This window comes from Bubalus kerabau, chromosome 20 (assembly GCF_029407905.1).
Source record: "Bubalus kerabau isolate K-KA32 ecotype Philippines breed swamp buffalo chromosome 20, PCC_UOA_SB_1v2, whole genome shotgun sequence".
In the NCBI taxonomy this organism is placed as follows: domain Eukaryota; kingdom Metazoa; phylum Chordata; class Mammalia; order Artiodactyla; family Bovidae; genus Bubalus; species Bubalus kerabau.
This window is the reverse complement of record NC_073643.1, coordinates 23631257-23647481: the sequence shown is the minus strand read 5'-3', so window position 1 is coordinate 23647481 and position 16225 is coordinate 23631257. Positions and strand designations below refer to the sequence as shown.

General features: G+C 42.3%; 1 protein-coding gene across 4 annotated transcripts in view; it reads right to left on the bottom strand.

Annotated features, from left to right (window-relative positions):
• The window catches only part of SUMF1 (sulfatase modifying factor 1), a 93809-nt gene that overhangs the window by 35021 nt on the left and 42563 nt on the right, over nucleotides 1-16225 (bottom strand). For 2 of the 4 annotated variants that reach the window (XM_055558766.1, XM_055558769.1), the window contains one exon: nucleotides 12304-12417. The exons of 1 other annotated variant lie outside the window; for it this stretch is intronic. In XM_055558766.1, coding sequence (XP_055414741.1) covers nucleotides 12304-12417 — 114 coding nt within the window. Of the gene's footprint in view, nucleotides 1-8099; nucleotides 8431-12303; nucleotides 12418-16225 lie in introns of those variants that run through there. One more of the 4 variants, XM_055558768.1, reaches the window with a different exon arrangement.

Genomic DNA, 16225 nt, shown 5'->3' with positions numbered 1-16225 from the left:
TTAAGAAGGTAAAAAGGCCAGGAAATTGATTTAAAATCTCAAGATATAAAAAAACCATAGGCATATAAAAAACCATACTGCCTCTCACTTGTTTTTGGAAGAAGCCAAGTATGACTCAAGTACGAAACAAGTATGACTCAGCAATTCATATCTCTTTAAATTATCTTTCAGAGTTACCACACTTCCTGAAATTCCTGACTTAACGTGTGCCGTCTGTGGTAAAATACTACATGGAAGTAAGCAGCCTTTCAAGTTCTGCATCTCAAATAACATCTGGACACAGGCCAAGACTGTACGAGCTTCAAGATCAGAAGACCTGGGATTTCATCTTGACTCTGCAAACCAAATTCAAAATCTGGGGCAAAGCCAGAACCTCTCTCCACTCTATGAATTATCATAAGAAATGACACTAAGACCACCTGCCTCCTTTTGCACAATCAGCAATATTCTGCAGGTATGAGAAACACAGAAGGGTCTCTGAGAAAGAGGGAGGGAGACAGAGCACTCTGAGCTCTCTGAGGAGAAAAAAAACAAATATAAATGTGAAGGATAAGGACTTTGACTTGGCTCCTCACACAAGCACTAGGTGGCCTTGGGAACAAGTCATGCTGTGGACAAGGGTCTGAGGCACACCTGTTCTTCTGTAACGCAAACATGTTTCATTGTAAGGCTCTAGAAAGCCAGTGTAGGGAAGGGCTTGGGGGACCAGCTCCAGACTGACAGGGAACACACGTTTTCTTCCCAATGTGTAATGATTCCACCTCTGGTTTAGGAGTGCTGTGGTCAAAGTATTTATGACTATAGGCTACTGTATATGAGAAATTGTAAAGAAGAGAATTATTCTGTGTACCGGAATATACACATATATTAACCTTTGCTGACTGTCAAGCATGATGAGATAGAGGCCTTAGCTGAAAATGTTAAGCATAAATTAGGGTCTGTGATACTGGGGGAGTGCTGGGGGATTCACATAAAAAAATAATCTGTCCAGGGAGGCTAGAGTAGGAAGAACATGGGAAGGGAGGGTCACGGAGGTGGAAGATGGGATGCCAAGCCCGATGGAGAGGATCTGGCTCTGGATACAGCACCTAAGCTTCTGGCTGTCAATTCATACTTCAAACCACACCAGGAACAGAGAAGAAAAACCTTAGGCAACTGACCAGTAATGGAGGCCTCCTAACACTTAAAATCTGGTGAGTATCCCCTCTGACCAGAAATGCTGCTCAGACCTGGCCTGTCAACTGTAGACCCAAATAAATAAGGGAACCAAGTGACAGAGACCCTGTCAGCTCTCCACCCTCCCTTCCCTCTGTTCCCTTCCAGTTAAACAGAGGTGCAGGGAAGGAATAAACAAATCTGAAGGGAAACCAAAAAAACCTGGGTTTTAGTTCTGATTTCCTAAGCATCAGTGAGGCAAAAGCTTCCTAGTACCATGGAAGGAGGGCTTCCCTGGTAGCGTAGCAGTAAAGAGTCTGCCTGCAATGTAGGAGACATGGGTTTGATCCCTAGGTTGGAAAGATCCCCTGGAGGAGGGCATGGCAACCCACTTCAGTATTCTTGCCTGGAGAATCCCATGGACAGAGGAGCCTGCCAGGCTACAGTCCATGGGGCCACAAAGAGTCGGACACAACTGAAGTGACTTAGCATGCACACACCATGGAAGGAAACATAATTAGGGATTCTGAAAATCAAACTCTTTGTAGACAAGGATGGTGTGATGTTTATATCTGCCCCTAGCCCAGAGCAAGTGCTCTGCTGCTGCTGCTGCTGCTAAGTTGCTTCAGTCGTGTCCGACACTGTGTGACCCCAGAGACGGCAGCCCACCAGGCTTCCCCGTCCCTGGGATTCTCCAGGCAAGAACACTGGAGTGGGTTGCCATTTCCTTCTCCAATGCATGAAAGTGGAAAGTGAAAGTGAAGTCGCTCAGTAGTGTCCGACTCTAGCGACCTCATGGACTGCAGCCTCCCAGGCTCCTCCGTCCATGGGATTTTCCACGCAAAAGTTCTGGAGTGGGGGCCATTGCCTTCTCCGAGCAAGTGCTCAGTTAAATGCTTATTAACAAATAAAATGGAAGAAAAGAACACAATTTGGTCTAACAAGTAATAAAGCATGCTGAAGGGGAAGGGATTTTCAAAAAGGATGTTTTGACTGAGAGGTGCCTGGAAAGTAATTAGCTCTCTTTTACTGTGTGGCAGATACAGGGTCACATGCTTGAATCTCTTGTGAATCCTCAGAACAACCCAACGTCCTTAAATTTTCCTGTTACTCCCACTTTATAGACAAAGAAACAAAATCAAAAGATGTCACCCCTTTCTCCTAAGGCCACCATGCCATCAAGGGGCAGAACTAGAATGTGGAACAACGGACTGTGAATCATTTTAAAACCTGTCCTCTTAAGCACGTTCCAACAGCTTCTTCATCCTACTACTTCATCCCACTTCATCCTACTTCCCAAGCCAGCACCAGACCCCAGGGCTGTTGTCCAGACTGACTGTGTCCTGGGAATGACTTGCTACATCCCTAGCAACATTTACAGATGAAGCAGAAAGCCAGACAAGGGCAAGATGACTCACCCAAGGCCCCTGGACATTTTCAAGCTAAATCTCAGGTGAAATTCCAGGCTATTGACCTCTGCTTTCATCACCAAGCCATGGTTCTGTCATTCAGCGCAGCCGGAAGAATGTGACAGAGGATGGCAAATAAGCACATGAGCAAACTCTCTGCCTGTTATGTTTCTGTTATAACCCCAACCGGCGATGCTGCCCTTCTGTTACCCCTATCTTAGAGCAGATGTCTCTCCCCTCCCAGAAGTGCTCTACATTGTGAAACAGAGTTCATAAAGCCCTTTCACTGAGCATGCCAAATGAAGGAAGACGATTTACCAGTCACTCTCCTAAGCCCCTAATTGGTCAGCTAACGGAAATTCTTTACACAGCTCAGTTGTGCCCATAAGGATGGGAAAAATACACTGCAGCAAAATCAGAAGAAAGAAACACACCCCTCTCACTGCTTTTACTGTGAGTATGAAAAGGCAAGACACTCCGGGACTGAAGGGCAAGCAGAGGGCAGCTATGGCTTTGGGGCTTTACTTCAAGAAACTGAAGCTGTTGTTGTTTAGTTGCTAAGTCGTGTCTGACTCTTTGTGACCCCATGGACTGTAGCCTGCCAGGCTCCTCTGTCCATGGGATTTCTCAGACAAGAATACTGGAGTGGGTTGCCATTCCCTTCTCCAAGGGATCTGAAAGCAGCAGGGTAAAGGATGAAAATCCTTCCTCTGCTGACCATGAATTCCTCACGAGGCCACACCCTGGCCTTCCTGTGTTTGGATGCCAAGGACCTGGCACACAGGTGCTGCCACCCTTCCTAAGGCCACCACCTCAGAAAAGCCTTCTCAGCTCCAACCAGCAGAGAACAGAGCTCAACGAGGCCCCATCACAACCACATCAGCAGCAAACTCTTTTCCTGAATATTTATTTATTTAGCTTTGACTGCGCTGGGTCTTTGTTGCTGGGAGGGTTTTTCTCTAGTTGCAGCAAGTGGGTGGGGGGGCTACTCTCTACTTGCGATACATGGACTTCTCATTGCAGTGGCTTCTCTGGTTGCAGAGCACAGGCTCTAGGGCACCTGGGCTTCAGCAGTTGCAACACGCAGGCTCTAGAGCACAGGCACAGTGATGGTGGTGCATAGGGTTAGTAGCTCTGCAGTATGTGGGATCTTTCTTGACCTGAGATCAAACGGGGGTCTCATCTACTGCAAGACAGATTTTTAACCACTGGACCACCAGGGAAGTCCCAGCAGCAACTGTGACCACAGCACATCTTGATTTACCTGATCGCCACCTCTCCCTAGACTAGACATTCCCTAACAGCAAGGCTATCTCGTGCATCTTTGAATCCCTGAGAGCCAACACAGCCCCACAACACAGTAAGTTCTCAGAATTTGGGCTGAGCCCATGGCTGTAGGGCTCTGCCATCAGCCTTGTCTCATTTATGCAGCTATTGATGACAAAAAAAAAAAAAAAAACAGCTGAATTGGTTGATTCTAGTAAGTTGTAAGGGAAAACCACTACCATAAATGACAGGGCTGATAGTCACAATGAAGTCTGTAAGCTGCCTCTCAAGGCTGAAACTGATTTAAAAAAAAAAAATGGAATTTGATGGAAAGAAGAGATAGGCTCTTCATTACATTTCAAAATAGGGCCACTAAGATAAGATTCAAAACAGTTTAATAACTACCTATAAATAAATGCATAAAACACAGCTGTATAATAATAATATTTAAAGAGACTCAGCCTAAAGTCAATAAACATGGGGGGCAAAGTGTGTGTGCTAAGTCGCTCAGTCATGTCCGACTTTTGTGACCCTATGGATTGCTGCCCACTAGGCTCCTCTGTCCCATGAATTCTCCAGGCAAGAATACTAGAGGGGGTTACCATGACCTCCTCCAGGGGATCTTCCCACCCCAGGAATTGAACCCAGGTCTCCCCCATTGCAGGCAGATTCTTTACCACCTGAGCTACCAGGAAAGCCCAAGAATACTGGAGTGGGTAGCCTATCCCTTCTCCATGGGGTTTTCCCAACCCAGGAATTGAATCGGGGTCTCCCCACTCCGGTACTCTTGCCTGGAAAATCCCATGGATGGAGGAGCCTGGTAGGCTGCAGTCCATGGGGTCGCTAAGAGTCGGACACGACTGAGCAACTTCACTTTCACTTTTCACTTTCATGCATTGGAGAAGGAGATGGCAACCCACTCCAGTGTTCTTGCCTGGAGAATCCCAGGGACAGGGGAGCCTGGTGGGCTGCCGTCTATGGGGTCGCACAGAGTTGGACACGACTGAAGCAACTTAGCAGCAGCAGCAGCAGCTCCCACATTGCAGGCGAATTCTTTACCGTCTGAGCTACCAGGGAAGCCAGGAGAAAAAGAGGAAGTACTCTTTGGCTACTGCAAGCTTATGAGAGGTCAACGGTGAGATGCTGCTCTTCCTGTCGCTGCTGCAACTGCACGTGATAGTGAGAGGCCACATGGCAGAAGAGGGACAGAACCAGCAACGTTGAAAACCAAAGCTGGATGTACCATATGCTTGCTCTTTGCCAAATGTTGGTCTAAGTAGCTACCAACACTCTCAATCACAGCAACTCTGTCCCCACTGATGAAAGAAGCAAACCTGAGTCCCGGAGTAGTTAAGTGACTTGCCCAGGGTCACACGTTAACCACAGTGACAGCAACAAAATTCAACAATCCTCGACTGGATTCCACTGGCGCAGCCTTTAATGGCTACCACAGTCTGAGACCCGATGACAGAGAAGGAGGGAAAAGGACTGCTGCACTATTATTTGCATCTATCAGGGAATATAGATAGAATGCTGTGTACATTTCTGGATGCTCATGTAGAAAAGGGGACTTTTTTCCCACCCATATTATACAGAGGACTGTAACCCCAGTTGCCCTGGATTAGAATCCAAGTTATTCCAGGTGCAATTGAAAGGATGGGGATGTTCATCTAGAAAGAGAAAGATGAGGGGGCACAGGTTGTGAATGTTTTGGGGGGTCTGAAAAGCTTGCATGCACAAGACAGAAGCCATGTTCTGTGTCCTCACCAGCTGTACAATGACGACCAGTGAGCTGAAGCTCTGGGGGTGAAAATATTCGGTTGGCCGTGGAAGAACATCAAACAGTGGGCACATCTGATGACACAACTAGATGCCCTAGGTATCAGCGAGTTCTCGGGCCCAGGACGTTTGAAGCTCAAGGGTGCAGGACCACAGGTGCCACTGGGATCAAAACAGGGGTCCTACAGTGGTAGGGGCTGGAGTTTTTCATTTCCCACCAAGATCCACTGGTCCTCCAAACTAAGAGAGGGGGCCACGATATATCTGGGTGTCCCGCTCTGTCTACTCAGGAGTCAAGAGCTATAATGTAAGACTCTGTAGGTAATATTATGAACAAACACAGCATTTTTACCACCTTCCAAATAGCAACTGGAATTAGCATTCACTCTTTTCAAGCAAGAAGCATGTGTCTGGATACTGTGTTTGAAAATCCGTTTACAGGATCTAAATATCTGAGCCATATATACTCAAGTTTATTTCCTCTATTTCTCAACAGTTTTTTGTGGTTGTTGAATGACCAACCTCACTCCACAACCACAAATAAAAGTGGCTATAGATCAACATCAGCTGTTCCTCTGGAACAATTTCCATCTTCCACTAGGGAGAAGAAGATGAAATTCTTTTCATAAACATGGCCTCAAGGGATTGATGTTGTTTGACCACTCTGCTTTTCCTTTGGGACTTACTAAGTATAATTTACAACCATAGTAATTTATTATCAAGTTTAAGTCAACATCCTTAATATTTTCATGTCTTTTTCATTTTGAACACCAGGTTACTTTTCCATCAAACTGATTTATTCTAAACTGTCCTCATTGAAAATACATGAATAAAGGGTCTTATGTGAGATAAAAATCCTTAACCAACTTCTCCGTGCACTACTACCTAGAAGTGGAATTCCAGGAATGTGAGCTGCGTTGAATAGGCTGCCAAGGGGGCAGTTGATGGGTGAGACAGTCTCAACTCAGGAAGATGTGATATTTACTGTCTCTTGCCAGGCTGAGACAAGGCCAGTCTCATGCCATAGGCAGAAGAGGTCTGGGAAACAGGCTAAGCAGGAGTCTAACATTTCTGATGCACAAAATTCATTGATTCATATAGTGGTATGTGGCCAGAGGAGGCATTATTGGGACAAGGAACAAATAAATGCAGAATTTAGAGAATGGACAAATGCATGTCCAAGTTCCAAGTCCAATCACCCAATTGCAAAAACAGGACTGACCATGAGGCACCTGCCAATATGTGGTCTTTTGACCTTGGGTCAGAGGTTGGCACATGTCCTGTGTGACAGGCAAGGGTCAGAGGTGTGTTCTTCAAAACATGCAGAGTGCAAGCTCCAAACCACAGCCAGCACAACAGGAAGGCTTATGTTTTCTCTGGTCAGTTCCACACCACAACACCGCAGCCTTGCAAAACAGAACACATTTCCCAACATGTTCTGAGCTATATGATCTAACTGAACAGTCAAACTCCACATTGACAAAAACAGAACAAACAGAATCTCGGGCTAATAGTGTCTGACAAGCATCAGGGATTCATTCAGAGGAGGAATACTTTTTGGGAAACTTTATTCCCAATGGACTCTAATGAGCCACAAAGCGAGATTTTCATTGTAAGGATGACTACGTGATATGTTAACAAAAGGTAAGGATAGGAAGAATATTAGGCATTCATTATTTATAAACATCATTTTCTCCTCCTCTGCTCCCAAAGGCTAACATTTCTTGTTAATTCTGCTGAATAGAAGCATGTATTTGTGTGTGTGCAGTTGTTCAGTCGTGTTCAACTCTTTTGCAACCCCATGGACTGCAGCCCACCAGGCTCCTCTGTCAATGGGACTTTCCAGGCAAGAATACTGGAGTGGGTTGCCATTTCCTCCTCTAGGGGATATGCCCAACCCAGAGACAGAACCCACGTCTTTTGCACTGGCAGCTGGATTCTTTACCACTGAGCCACCTAAGAAGCCCGAAAAGAAGCATATAATCTTCCAATTACGTAGCAAAAAATAATGAAGAAAAAAAAAAAAAGTAAATCACTAGCACAATAGTACTTTTGGGGTCTAAAGTTATATTTTCACATGCAACATTATCAGATCTAACTTGCCAACAATTTCATGAGATAGGTATAATTATTCCCAATTTGTATATAAGGAAACTTAAGGTATGTCCTAAGCTTAGAGAGATTCCTTTAATATCAAGTGGTAGAGCTAAAATCCACGTTACTTTGACTAATTCTAAGGCTATATTTCTTTCCCTTAGGACAGAAAAAAAGCTGCCCAAATGAAACTGTGTACCTTAAGTGAGAGTGGCAAAGATATTACAGATTACTCCATCCTTTTATATCACCAGTGAACCAGGGTACCATGGTACCCCGGGTATGGTACTAGGGTAGTGAAGTAAGGATGTAAGTGTGGGAAATTAGGATACTAGATAAGTGCTATATAGTCTTTGACTGAAAGTACCACACTTCTGGGGGATTGCCATGTGGCTCAGTGGTAAAGAATCTGCTTGCCAGTGCGAGATGTGTAAGCTCGACCTCTGGGTCAGGAAGATCCCCTGGAGGAGAAAATGGCAACCCATTCCACTATTCTTGCCTGGGAAATTCCATGGACAGAGGAGTCTGGAGGGCTACAGTCCATAGGGTCACAAAGAGTCAGACATGACTGAGCGACTAAGCATACAAGCACCACCACACACTTCCAGAAATTAATCTGGGTTTTTAGGTAAAGTAATTACAAAGGAAAACACACACACACACACATACAAATTACTTCTTAACTGGGTTAAAAAAGTAGCATCAGCGGCCACACTCTGGATTGCACCTGTGTAGAAAGACAGGCTGTCAACCTAAGCAGTTTCGAAAATTACCCACATGCATGCATGGACACTCCCCAGAACCTTCTACCAGGCAAGACCAAACTGACCCTCACTCCATATGGCCCAATACCTCCGCCTCTCCTAGGATTTTGTGTACAAAGCATACAAGGTGTTACTAGCCAATAAAATAAACACTAATGATTAACTTTTGCTCCCTGGAAGTCACTGAAGAAGAAAAAGGTATTCCCTGAATAGCCTCTGCCTACAGAGCACTGACTGTTCCCAAGTTCCCCAAAGAAGCTTGAAAGGTATTTGCCATTATGAGTTAGTCTTGGAGCTAAAATATACACATGACACTGAAGAGGTCCGTTCCTGGGTTGAAATGTTTACTTTGGTTCAAAACTTACCCTGAAAATATATGTTTTTAACTAGCTTTTGCTTTTGAAACACCTCCAGTATGAACAGTGATCAAACTCTCTTTGATTCGATTCTAGGTATCTGGAACTGGCTTTATTACAGGACCAGGTTCTTTGCTAGGCACTGGAGACACACAGCCCTTAGGGAAGAAAGGCAGATAAATTAAGACCTCAAAGAGAAATGGGAGTTTAAACCAGCTCAGGTGAGAACTATCAAGAGCTGTGAGGAACTGCTGAGCTCAAATCCCAGACTGAAGACAAGGCCAGAGAGGTGAGCTTATTTTCCCAAAGGTCAGCTGATTCCAGCTGCAGCAAGTATAATACTGAGAAGCTGAACAGAACTTTGCATAGACTCGTGGGCCCCAAGGAAACAATTGGAGCTTAGGGATTCCATGGTGACTCAGCTGGTAAAGAATCTGCCTGCAATGCAGGAGACCTGGGTTTGATCCCTGGATTGGGAAGATCCCCTGGAGAAGGGAAAGGCTACCCACTCCAGTATTTTGGCTTGGAGAATTCCATGGACTATACAGTCCGTGGGGTCGCAAAGAATCAGACACAACTGAGCAACTTTCACAGGGCCCTCCAAGGAAGAAGAGTCGTGGAAACCCCCTAGCCCACTGGCTGGCACCCTGAGGAGCTATACACGACTGAAGCTGAGCTTCAAATCACCTCAATTACCCACTCCAGTGTTCTTGCCTGGAGAATCCCAGGGATGGGAAGTCTGGTTGGCTGCCGTCTATGGGGTCGCACAGAGTCAGACATGACTGAAGCGACGCAGCAGCAGCACTGGCTAGAATAGCTAAGATGGTATGTAAGTTTCCAGAAGCAAAGATAAGCCTGCTCTAGAGAGAGATTCCACTCTCCAGATCTCAAACAATCTCTACAGTTTATCTCACACAATGTCTGGTACTCGATCAAAAATACTGAAGCATATGAGAAAATAAGATGTAACCAAAACCCAAGAACGGCACACAACAGAAGCTGGTCAACAGAGTGGCATGCTATGAGAGTTATCAGATACAGACTTCAATATATGATGACTAAATATAAACTCATATATAAAGAATGGATAAACAACAATATAGCACAGGGTATTGTATTCACTATCCTGTGATAACCATAATGGAAAAGAATATGAAAAAGAATGTGTGTATATGAATATATATAAAGTATGCATATATACATATATATAAAAAGAATATATGTGTATATATATATACATAAACTGAATCACTAGGCTGTACAGCAGAAATTAATATATTGTAAATCAATTCTACTTCAATAAAATAAGAAAAAAATATATATATATACGTAATGACTAAAAAACCACAGTGAGATAGCACTATACACAGACCAGAACAGCTTAAATTAAAAATACCAACAAATATCAAGTGCTGATAGAGTAGTTTTTGTTCTTTCTCTTTGGTTAAAAGAAATACAGTGAATACAATAAGCTGTCAGTATATGTTAAATCGTAACGGCAGATACATGGGTCTCTGTTATGCTATTTTCTGAACTTTTGTAACGTTTCAAAATGAAATGTTGAAAGGAAGAAAAAGCTGTGGTCATTGAGTGATCAGCAACAGCTAAATTATTTTAGCCTTCAGAAGTCATGTTCAAGAGTCTGTACTTCTTTTATTCTTTAAACAGAGGAGTGAGAGCGTTAACCATATTTTCTATAAAGATCATTCCAGCTGCAACAGAGCAGAAAGAATGAAGCCAGGGAGCCCAACTGGGAGGCTGATGTGGTAACACAGATGAGAGGCAACAGTGGCGCTGGTTGTCAAGATTGGAATGACAGAGTCTGAGTTTGCAAGGGAATTGGGGTTCAGTCCTCCAAACTGGTGAATTTAATCCCAGTCAAACCAGGAAGCAAATGAGGCCTCCGTGACAGAAACCTACAAGGCTAAGGATTTATAGAGCAAAGACAACATCCAAGATCAGAGCCTGGGACTGTGAAAACAAGAATATATGGATTTTTCTGTAAATCCTTAGAAGCAACACAAGCAATTATAAAACTGAAAGCTAATAAGCACTCAGCTCGACAACAGATGGTCACAGAAATACATTCACAACTTGCCAGAATTTTGAAGCCTTGTGCACCCTTTCCAAACATGCAGATGCTTTCATCTAAGGGGAGAAAAAAATTCTATTTCTGCTTTTGACAGCAAACGCCAAGTCACATTGTGCCAGTAGAGAATGGCATCTCCCAACCTCAAACCCACCGAAAAGTTCACCTTATTCTCATGTTAGAGAGATGGGTTGCCTTTGACCACTAATTCCACCAGCCCTGCCAAGGAAGCCAAGGAGGAAATGACCATTTCTGAAGAACTCAGCTTTTTCATCTGCCCCCCAAAAAGGAGATTTCTGTCTATAGATTATTCAAGAGCAACTAATGTGTTATTCTGTGAAGAAAAATCAAGCATATCACACAAATTTATGCCTAAATTCTGGAAAAAAAAAAAAAAAAGGCCGGAGGCACAGAGTCTGAAAATTTCTTCAACTACTCTGAGCTGTTTAACCTTCCACTGAGAAGAGATCAAAGAATTAACTGTCTTTATCATTACCTTTTGTAAGTTTTCAAGAGGTTAAGGTTTAAAATTAAGCATATTAAGTTCCCAGTCTAGCTAGTTTGGGTATAAATATATATTCCTGGATCTGACTTATGAATGTCTAGTTTGCTAGAGATAGGATTTTTAAATGGCATTTCCCCCCCAATCTGTTCACACAAGAAATACTCAGACATGTTCTTTTTAAAGGAAGTACTTCCCACTCACACACCTAATTCTTATAGTGTCTAAATCATTATATATGCTGAGAGAGCTTGGCTTTAGAGGCAGAGTAGCCCACTAGCTGCAGTCAATAGTCCTCCCGTCCTACCCCTCTTTGCCAGAGAAGGTAAAATTTAACTTAGTTTTGCTACATTCCCAAGGTTTATGAACTGACATACTGTGGAGTTCAGGAAATAATCACCAAATGACTCAACTTCCTGATTCAGCATTCACCCAGAAAACATCCTTCTCATTTTCTCCAAACAATGTTCTTCAATCAAAATTTCAGCCAATGAAAACTCAGGCAATTAGCAGCACAATAAATACCATCTACCAGATCTCACTAGTTATTAACAAACATTAATGAATTTTGCTAGTTATTTATATATCTCATTACTTTGATCACATTTATGAGGCTGAATATAATTTCTAAAGTTATAGGCAGATTTCCTCAAATCATTATCACCAAAACGATCCAGCAGCATATAAAATGTCCACGGACATTTCTACACAAAGCCTTAAGGTTGGGGGAAAAAAAAAAAAAAAAAGATGTGCTTAATATTCCTTGGGGAAATTCCAAGATTAATTTCAATAGTACATAAATAGCCAAAACACACGAAATTCCTACCATAATCTGCCCAAAGGATGGGTGTAACCTTTTCATAATACATATTCTGAGACTAATACTCACTGGGTTAATCGTTTCTTCAGCAGAATGGTGAACAGTCCACCAGTCTGAAGTCCACTCCCAGGCGTTCCCTACTATATTGTATAAGCCATAACCATTGGGAGGAAAGGCGTCAACCTGAAAATTAAAAAAAGGGGGAAATGTTGTCAATCTACTCACCTTGTCTAGAAAGCCTCTTTAGTATAAAAATGCACAAAGACCTCTTACTTCAAAGTATGAATATGAATTCTCATTCTAACAGTGAAAATACAATCTGGCCAATATAAAAAAAACAGAGGAAGATATTTTTCAGCTTTGAGTTCTCAAAGGGAGTTCAGAAACCTAAGAAGAGTTTATGTTACATGGTAAGAAAGTCAATGAAATAATTCTTAATAGAGAGACTAGTATTGATCACAAGTCAAATCTGTATCTCATTGAGAAGTGGCAAGTAAATTATCTGTAGACCTTAAGAAGCATAAGAGAAACAGCATTATACCCAGTATCAGTCTTGTCATCACAGCTGAGCTCTGCTGGCCACAACATCTTTAGGCACAGAGAGACCTCAAGCCAATTCTGTCCTCTCCACCAGCCCCCTCCAACTCACCAGCTTATCTTTAAGCCTGAGTCATTATTGTCAAAACACTGATGGGACTTATTACAGAGAAACCGCAAATTCATTATCAAGGGCTATCCATAAAACAAAGAAAGTTTGCAATCCCTTGCACCTGGAAGTATGAGGTAAGCTGCATGGGCTCTTAAGCCAGCAATTACATTACATTCAAAGGTAGATCAGACAGTCTGCCACATAATTATGTCACAGACATGATACCAAAGTGCAAAGCTTGTGTACAAAGGAAGGTGGGGAGGAGGACCAGAGAAAAACCTTTGACTGAATAGTAAATGCATACAGAACAAGTTTTGCTATTTTAGGGACTCAAAACTTTTTCCTAACATATTTTACAAGAAATGCTCATACATGAAGGAAACTTTTATTTTTTAAGTGAAAAAAATATTAATTTATCGTTGAGATTCTTTTTAAAAAATCTTTTTGTAAGTTCATGTTTTTTCTCAATTAATGAAGTAGAACTAAAAGGAATAAAATTAATTTCCTACTTGGCTTCAGAAGGTTTTAGATCTACACATAAATATGGAGCCATGTGATATGTGGGCAATCCAGGGCACGTCAATAAAGTTATGACACTACTCTGAAAAAAAATTAATCCAGATGATGGGGAAAGCTGAAAATTTTTACCATTCTGCTTCCAAACTCAGCATTCATTATGGAAACAGCAGTACCTATTCACTGCTTCATTCAGTAATTCCATGCATGTCGACTGAAGGCAGAAAGGGTTTGATGACATAGACGTGAAAGAGTTTTAATGAGGGAGAAAAAATGATGATGCCAAAAATTAAAAATATCCAATCTAGAAAGGCAGGGTGGGATTAGTAGGGTAAGAGAATGAAAGAAAATATGCAGAAACTCCCTAGAGGGAGAGATTTTGAGCTGAAGATGAACCCTCCTCCACAAAGGTAGAAGCATCTTATGGGATTCAAGGTCAGAGGTCAAAGGTCAGAGAGACAGTGAAGGAGAAGGGGTCAGAGGCATAAACTGTTCTTTTAAGAATTTGGAGATAATGAGGAAGAATAAGACAGAAAAATAGTTGGAAGGAAAAGAAGAAAATAATTTGTTTCAGTGAAAAGATGGGAAGGAGCGAGGGGCATGAGAGCAACTGAAAGATGGAATGAACAAAGTAGAGAAGTGGAGGGAGGAACCATTTCTCAGGCTTAGAGAGCAGACTAATGGAGGTCAGCCAGCCTAGGGTCTTCTTTACATGACAACACACAACAAATGCTGGGCAAGCAAGTTAGCCTATGAGGTGCTGTTAAACCCTAAGATGAGGAAACATTAATAACAGCATCTACTGAAAGGTTTGAGAGGTTTTCCTTCTGTAAATACCTGGATGTTTAAGTGAGGTAAAATCTGGAGGTCACCACTCCCAAAATTACCACATGAGAGTATAAAAATTTTAACTGCTCTTTGTTCAGTTAATCACACCAACCAAAACTTCCTTCCAGAAAGCTCAGAAGAAATACTTCCAACATGTTTATTTTCAGGTGAATGAGCAGATATGCATGAAAACCAAAACATACTAATAACTTACAACAGAGGCCCAATCAAACAGAAAACCAATTCTTTAGGTTCACTGCGGTCAGAATAGTTCACTAAATTTAAAACCAGACTGAAACTAATAAAATAAAACAGCAGGTGACGGAGATATTTCACTGTAGTCCATTCCAGCATTGGAAGTTCGATCCCTGCTCTCAAGGGACCAAGGCCTGTGGATCCAACAAGGAAGCCAAGGAGGACCTGAGATAAACAGTCCCACTTTAAAAGTACAAATCTTCTGTCAAGACAAAGGTGGAAGTGACCTCTCTACAACGTGCTGGTTTTTTTCCTCTTCAGGTCATATTTCTCATGTCGGCTCCTGGTAAATGTTCTAATTTTGTCTTAGGAACTTCCATGGCAACTTATTCAGGTAAGTTCTGTTGAATATCCTCCAAGGCAGACATCTGCTACACATCCCCAGTTACATATTCCAACTCTGCTGCTGCTGCTGCTGCTGCTGCTAAGTGACTCCAGTCGTGTCCAACTCTGTGCGACCCCAGAGACGGCAGCCCACCAGGCTCCCCCGTCCCTGGGATTCTCCAGGCAAGAACACTGGAGTGGGTTGCCATTCCCTTCTCCAATGCATGAAAGTGAAAAGTGAAAGTGAAGTCGCTCAGTCGTGTCTGACTCTTAGCGACCCCATGGACTGCAGCCTACCAGGCTCCTCCATCCACGGTATTTTCCAGGCAAGAGTACTGGAGTGGGGTGCCATCGCATTCTCCACTCTAAATATCTGTAAAGTATCTTTATTTCATATGGAAATTGTTATTTTCTGAGAAGATGCACTGACTTGAGAATAAATGACTTTTTCCTTGGAGGTTCATCTGTCTAAATAGTGATGTGAAATTCTGTAGCCATTAAGTGCTGTAAAATATTCATAGCTGTCCAGTACAGATTCTCATGGTCTTTTGACTGCCAGGTGCTTATGTAATTTGCCTGGTCTATCAGAAGTCTATGCTATATCTGCTTCAAGGCTAAGTGTCCTGCTTCTACATCATGCGTCACCTTTCCTGGGGTCTCCTAGGCATCTGCATCAGGCTCCTTATTGTGTTCATCCTGCAGCACAGGTTCTGCCAACAGTGGCCCATGAGATAACAGCTGCCCTTCTTACCCATGTACAGTTTGAGAAAAAGGTTGAGATCTCTTAGACCCCAAGGTCTCTAATAACTCATTTTACTGAATAAAACTATGTGCCCCTGAGAGTACAAGCTATCCAGAAGGAAACCTGAAAAGAACCAACTTCACTTTGCTGTATAGTAGCAAATAAATTTGCCTCTGTTGAAAAATACATCCAATTCCCACTGGTTTGTGTTGGTGCTTTTATCATATACCTAACTCATACATATGAAATTTCAGAAGCACACACATGCGAGTTCCTATGCCTATTTAAAGGCAACATATTCTCATGTAACTTTTTTTTACATTACTTCTGCATCCCTGCAAAAACAACTGTAATGTTTTAACTATATGGCTCAAAGTATGTTTGAAGTTCTGAAAAGTCAAGTGTCTTCTCATCCCTCATGTCTTCCAAAAACTGTCTGTCTTTTTCACTTGTTTATTATTTCAGTTGAAATTCTGGAATCATTTGGTCATGCTCTAAATAACATATGTGTGTTACGTTTATAAATAAATTTTGGAAGAATTATTTTTGTGTGAACAAATATTAAAAACACAAATTTTTTTTAAATGACAACTGTTTGAAAGATTGTTGAAAGAATATTATCTTCTGTAACAACAAACCCAGTAAAGTGCTATTTCCCCACTACAAGACATCTTTGC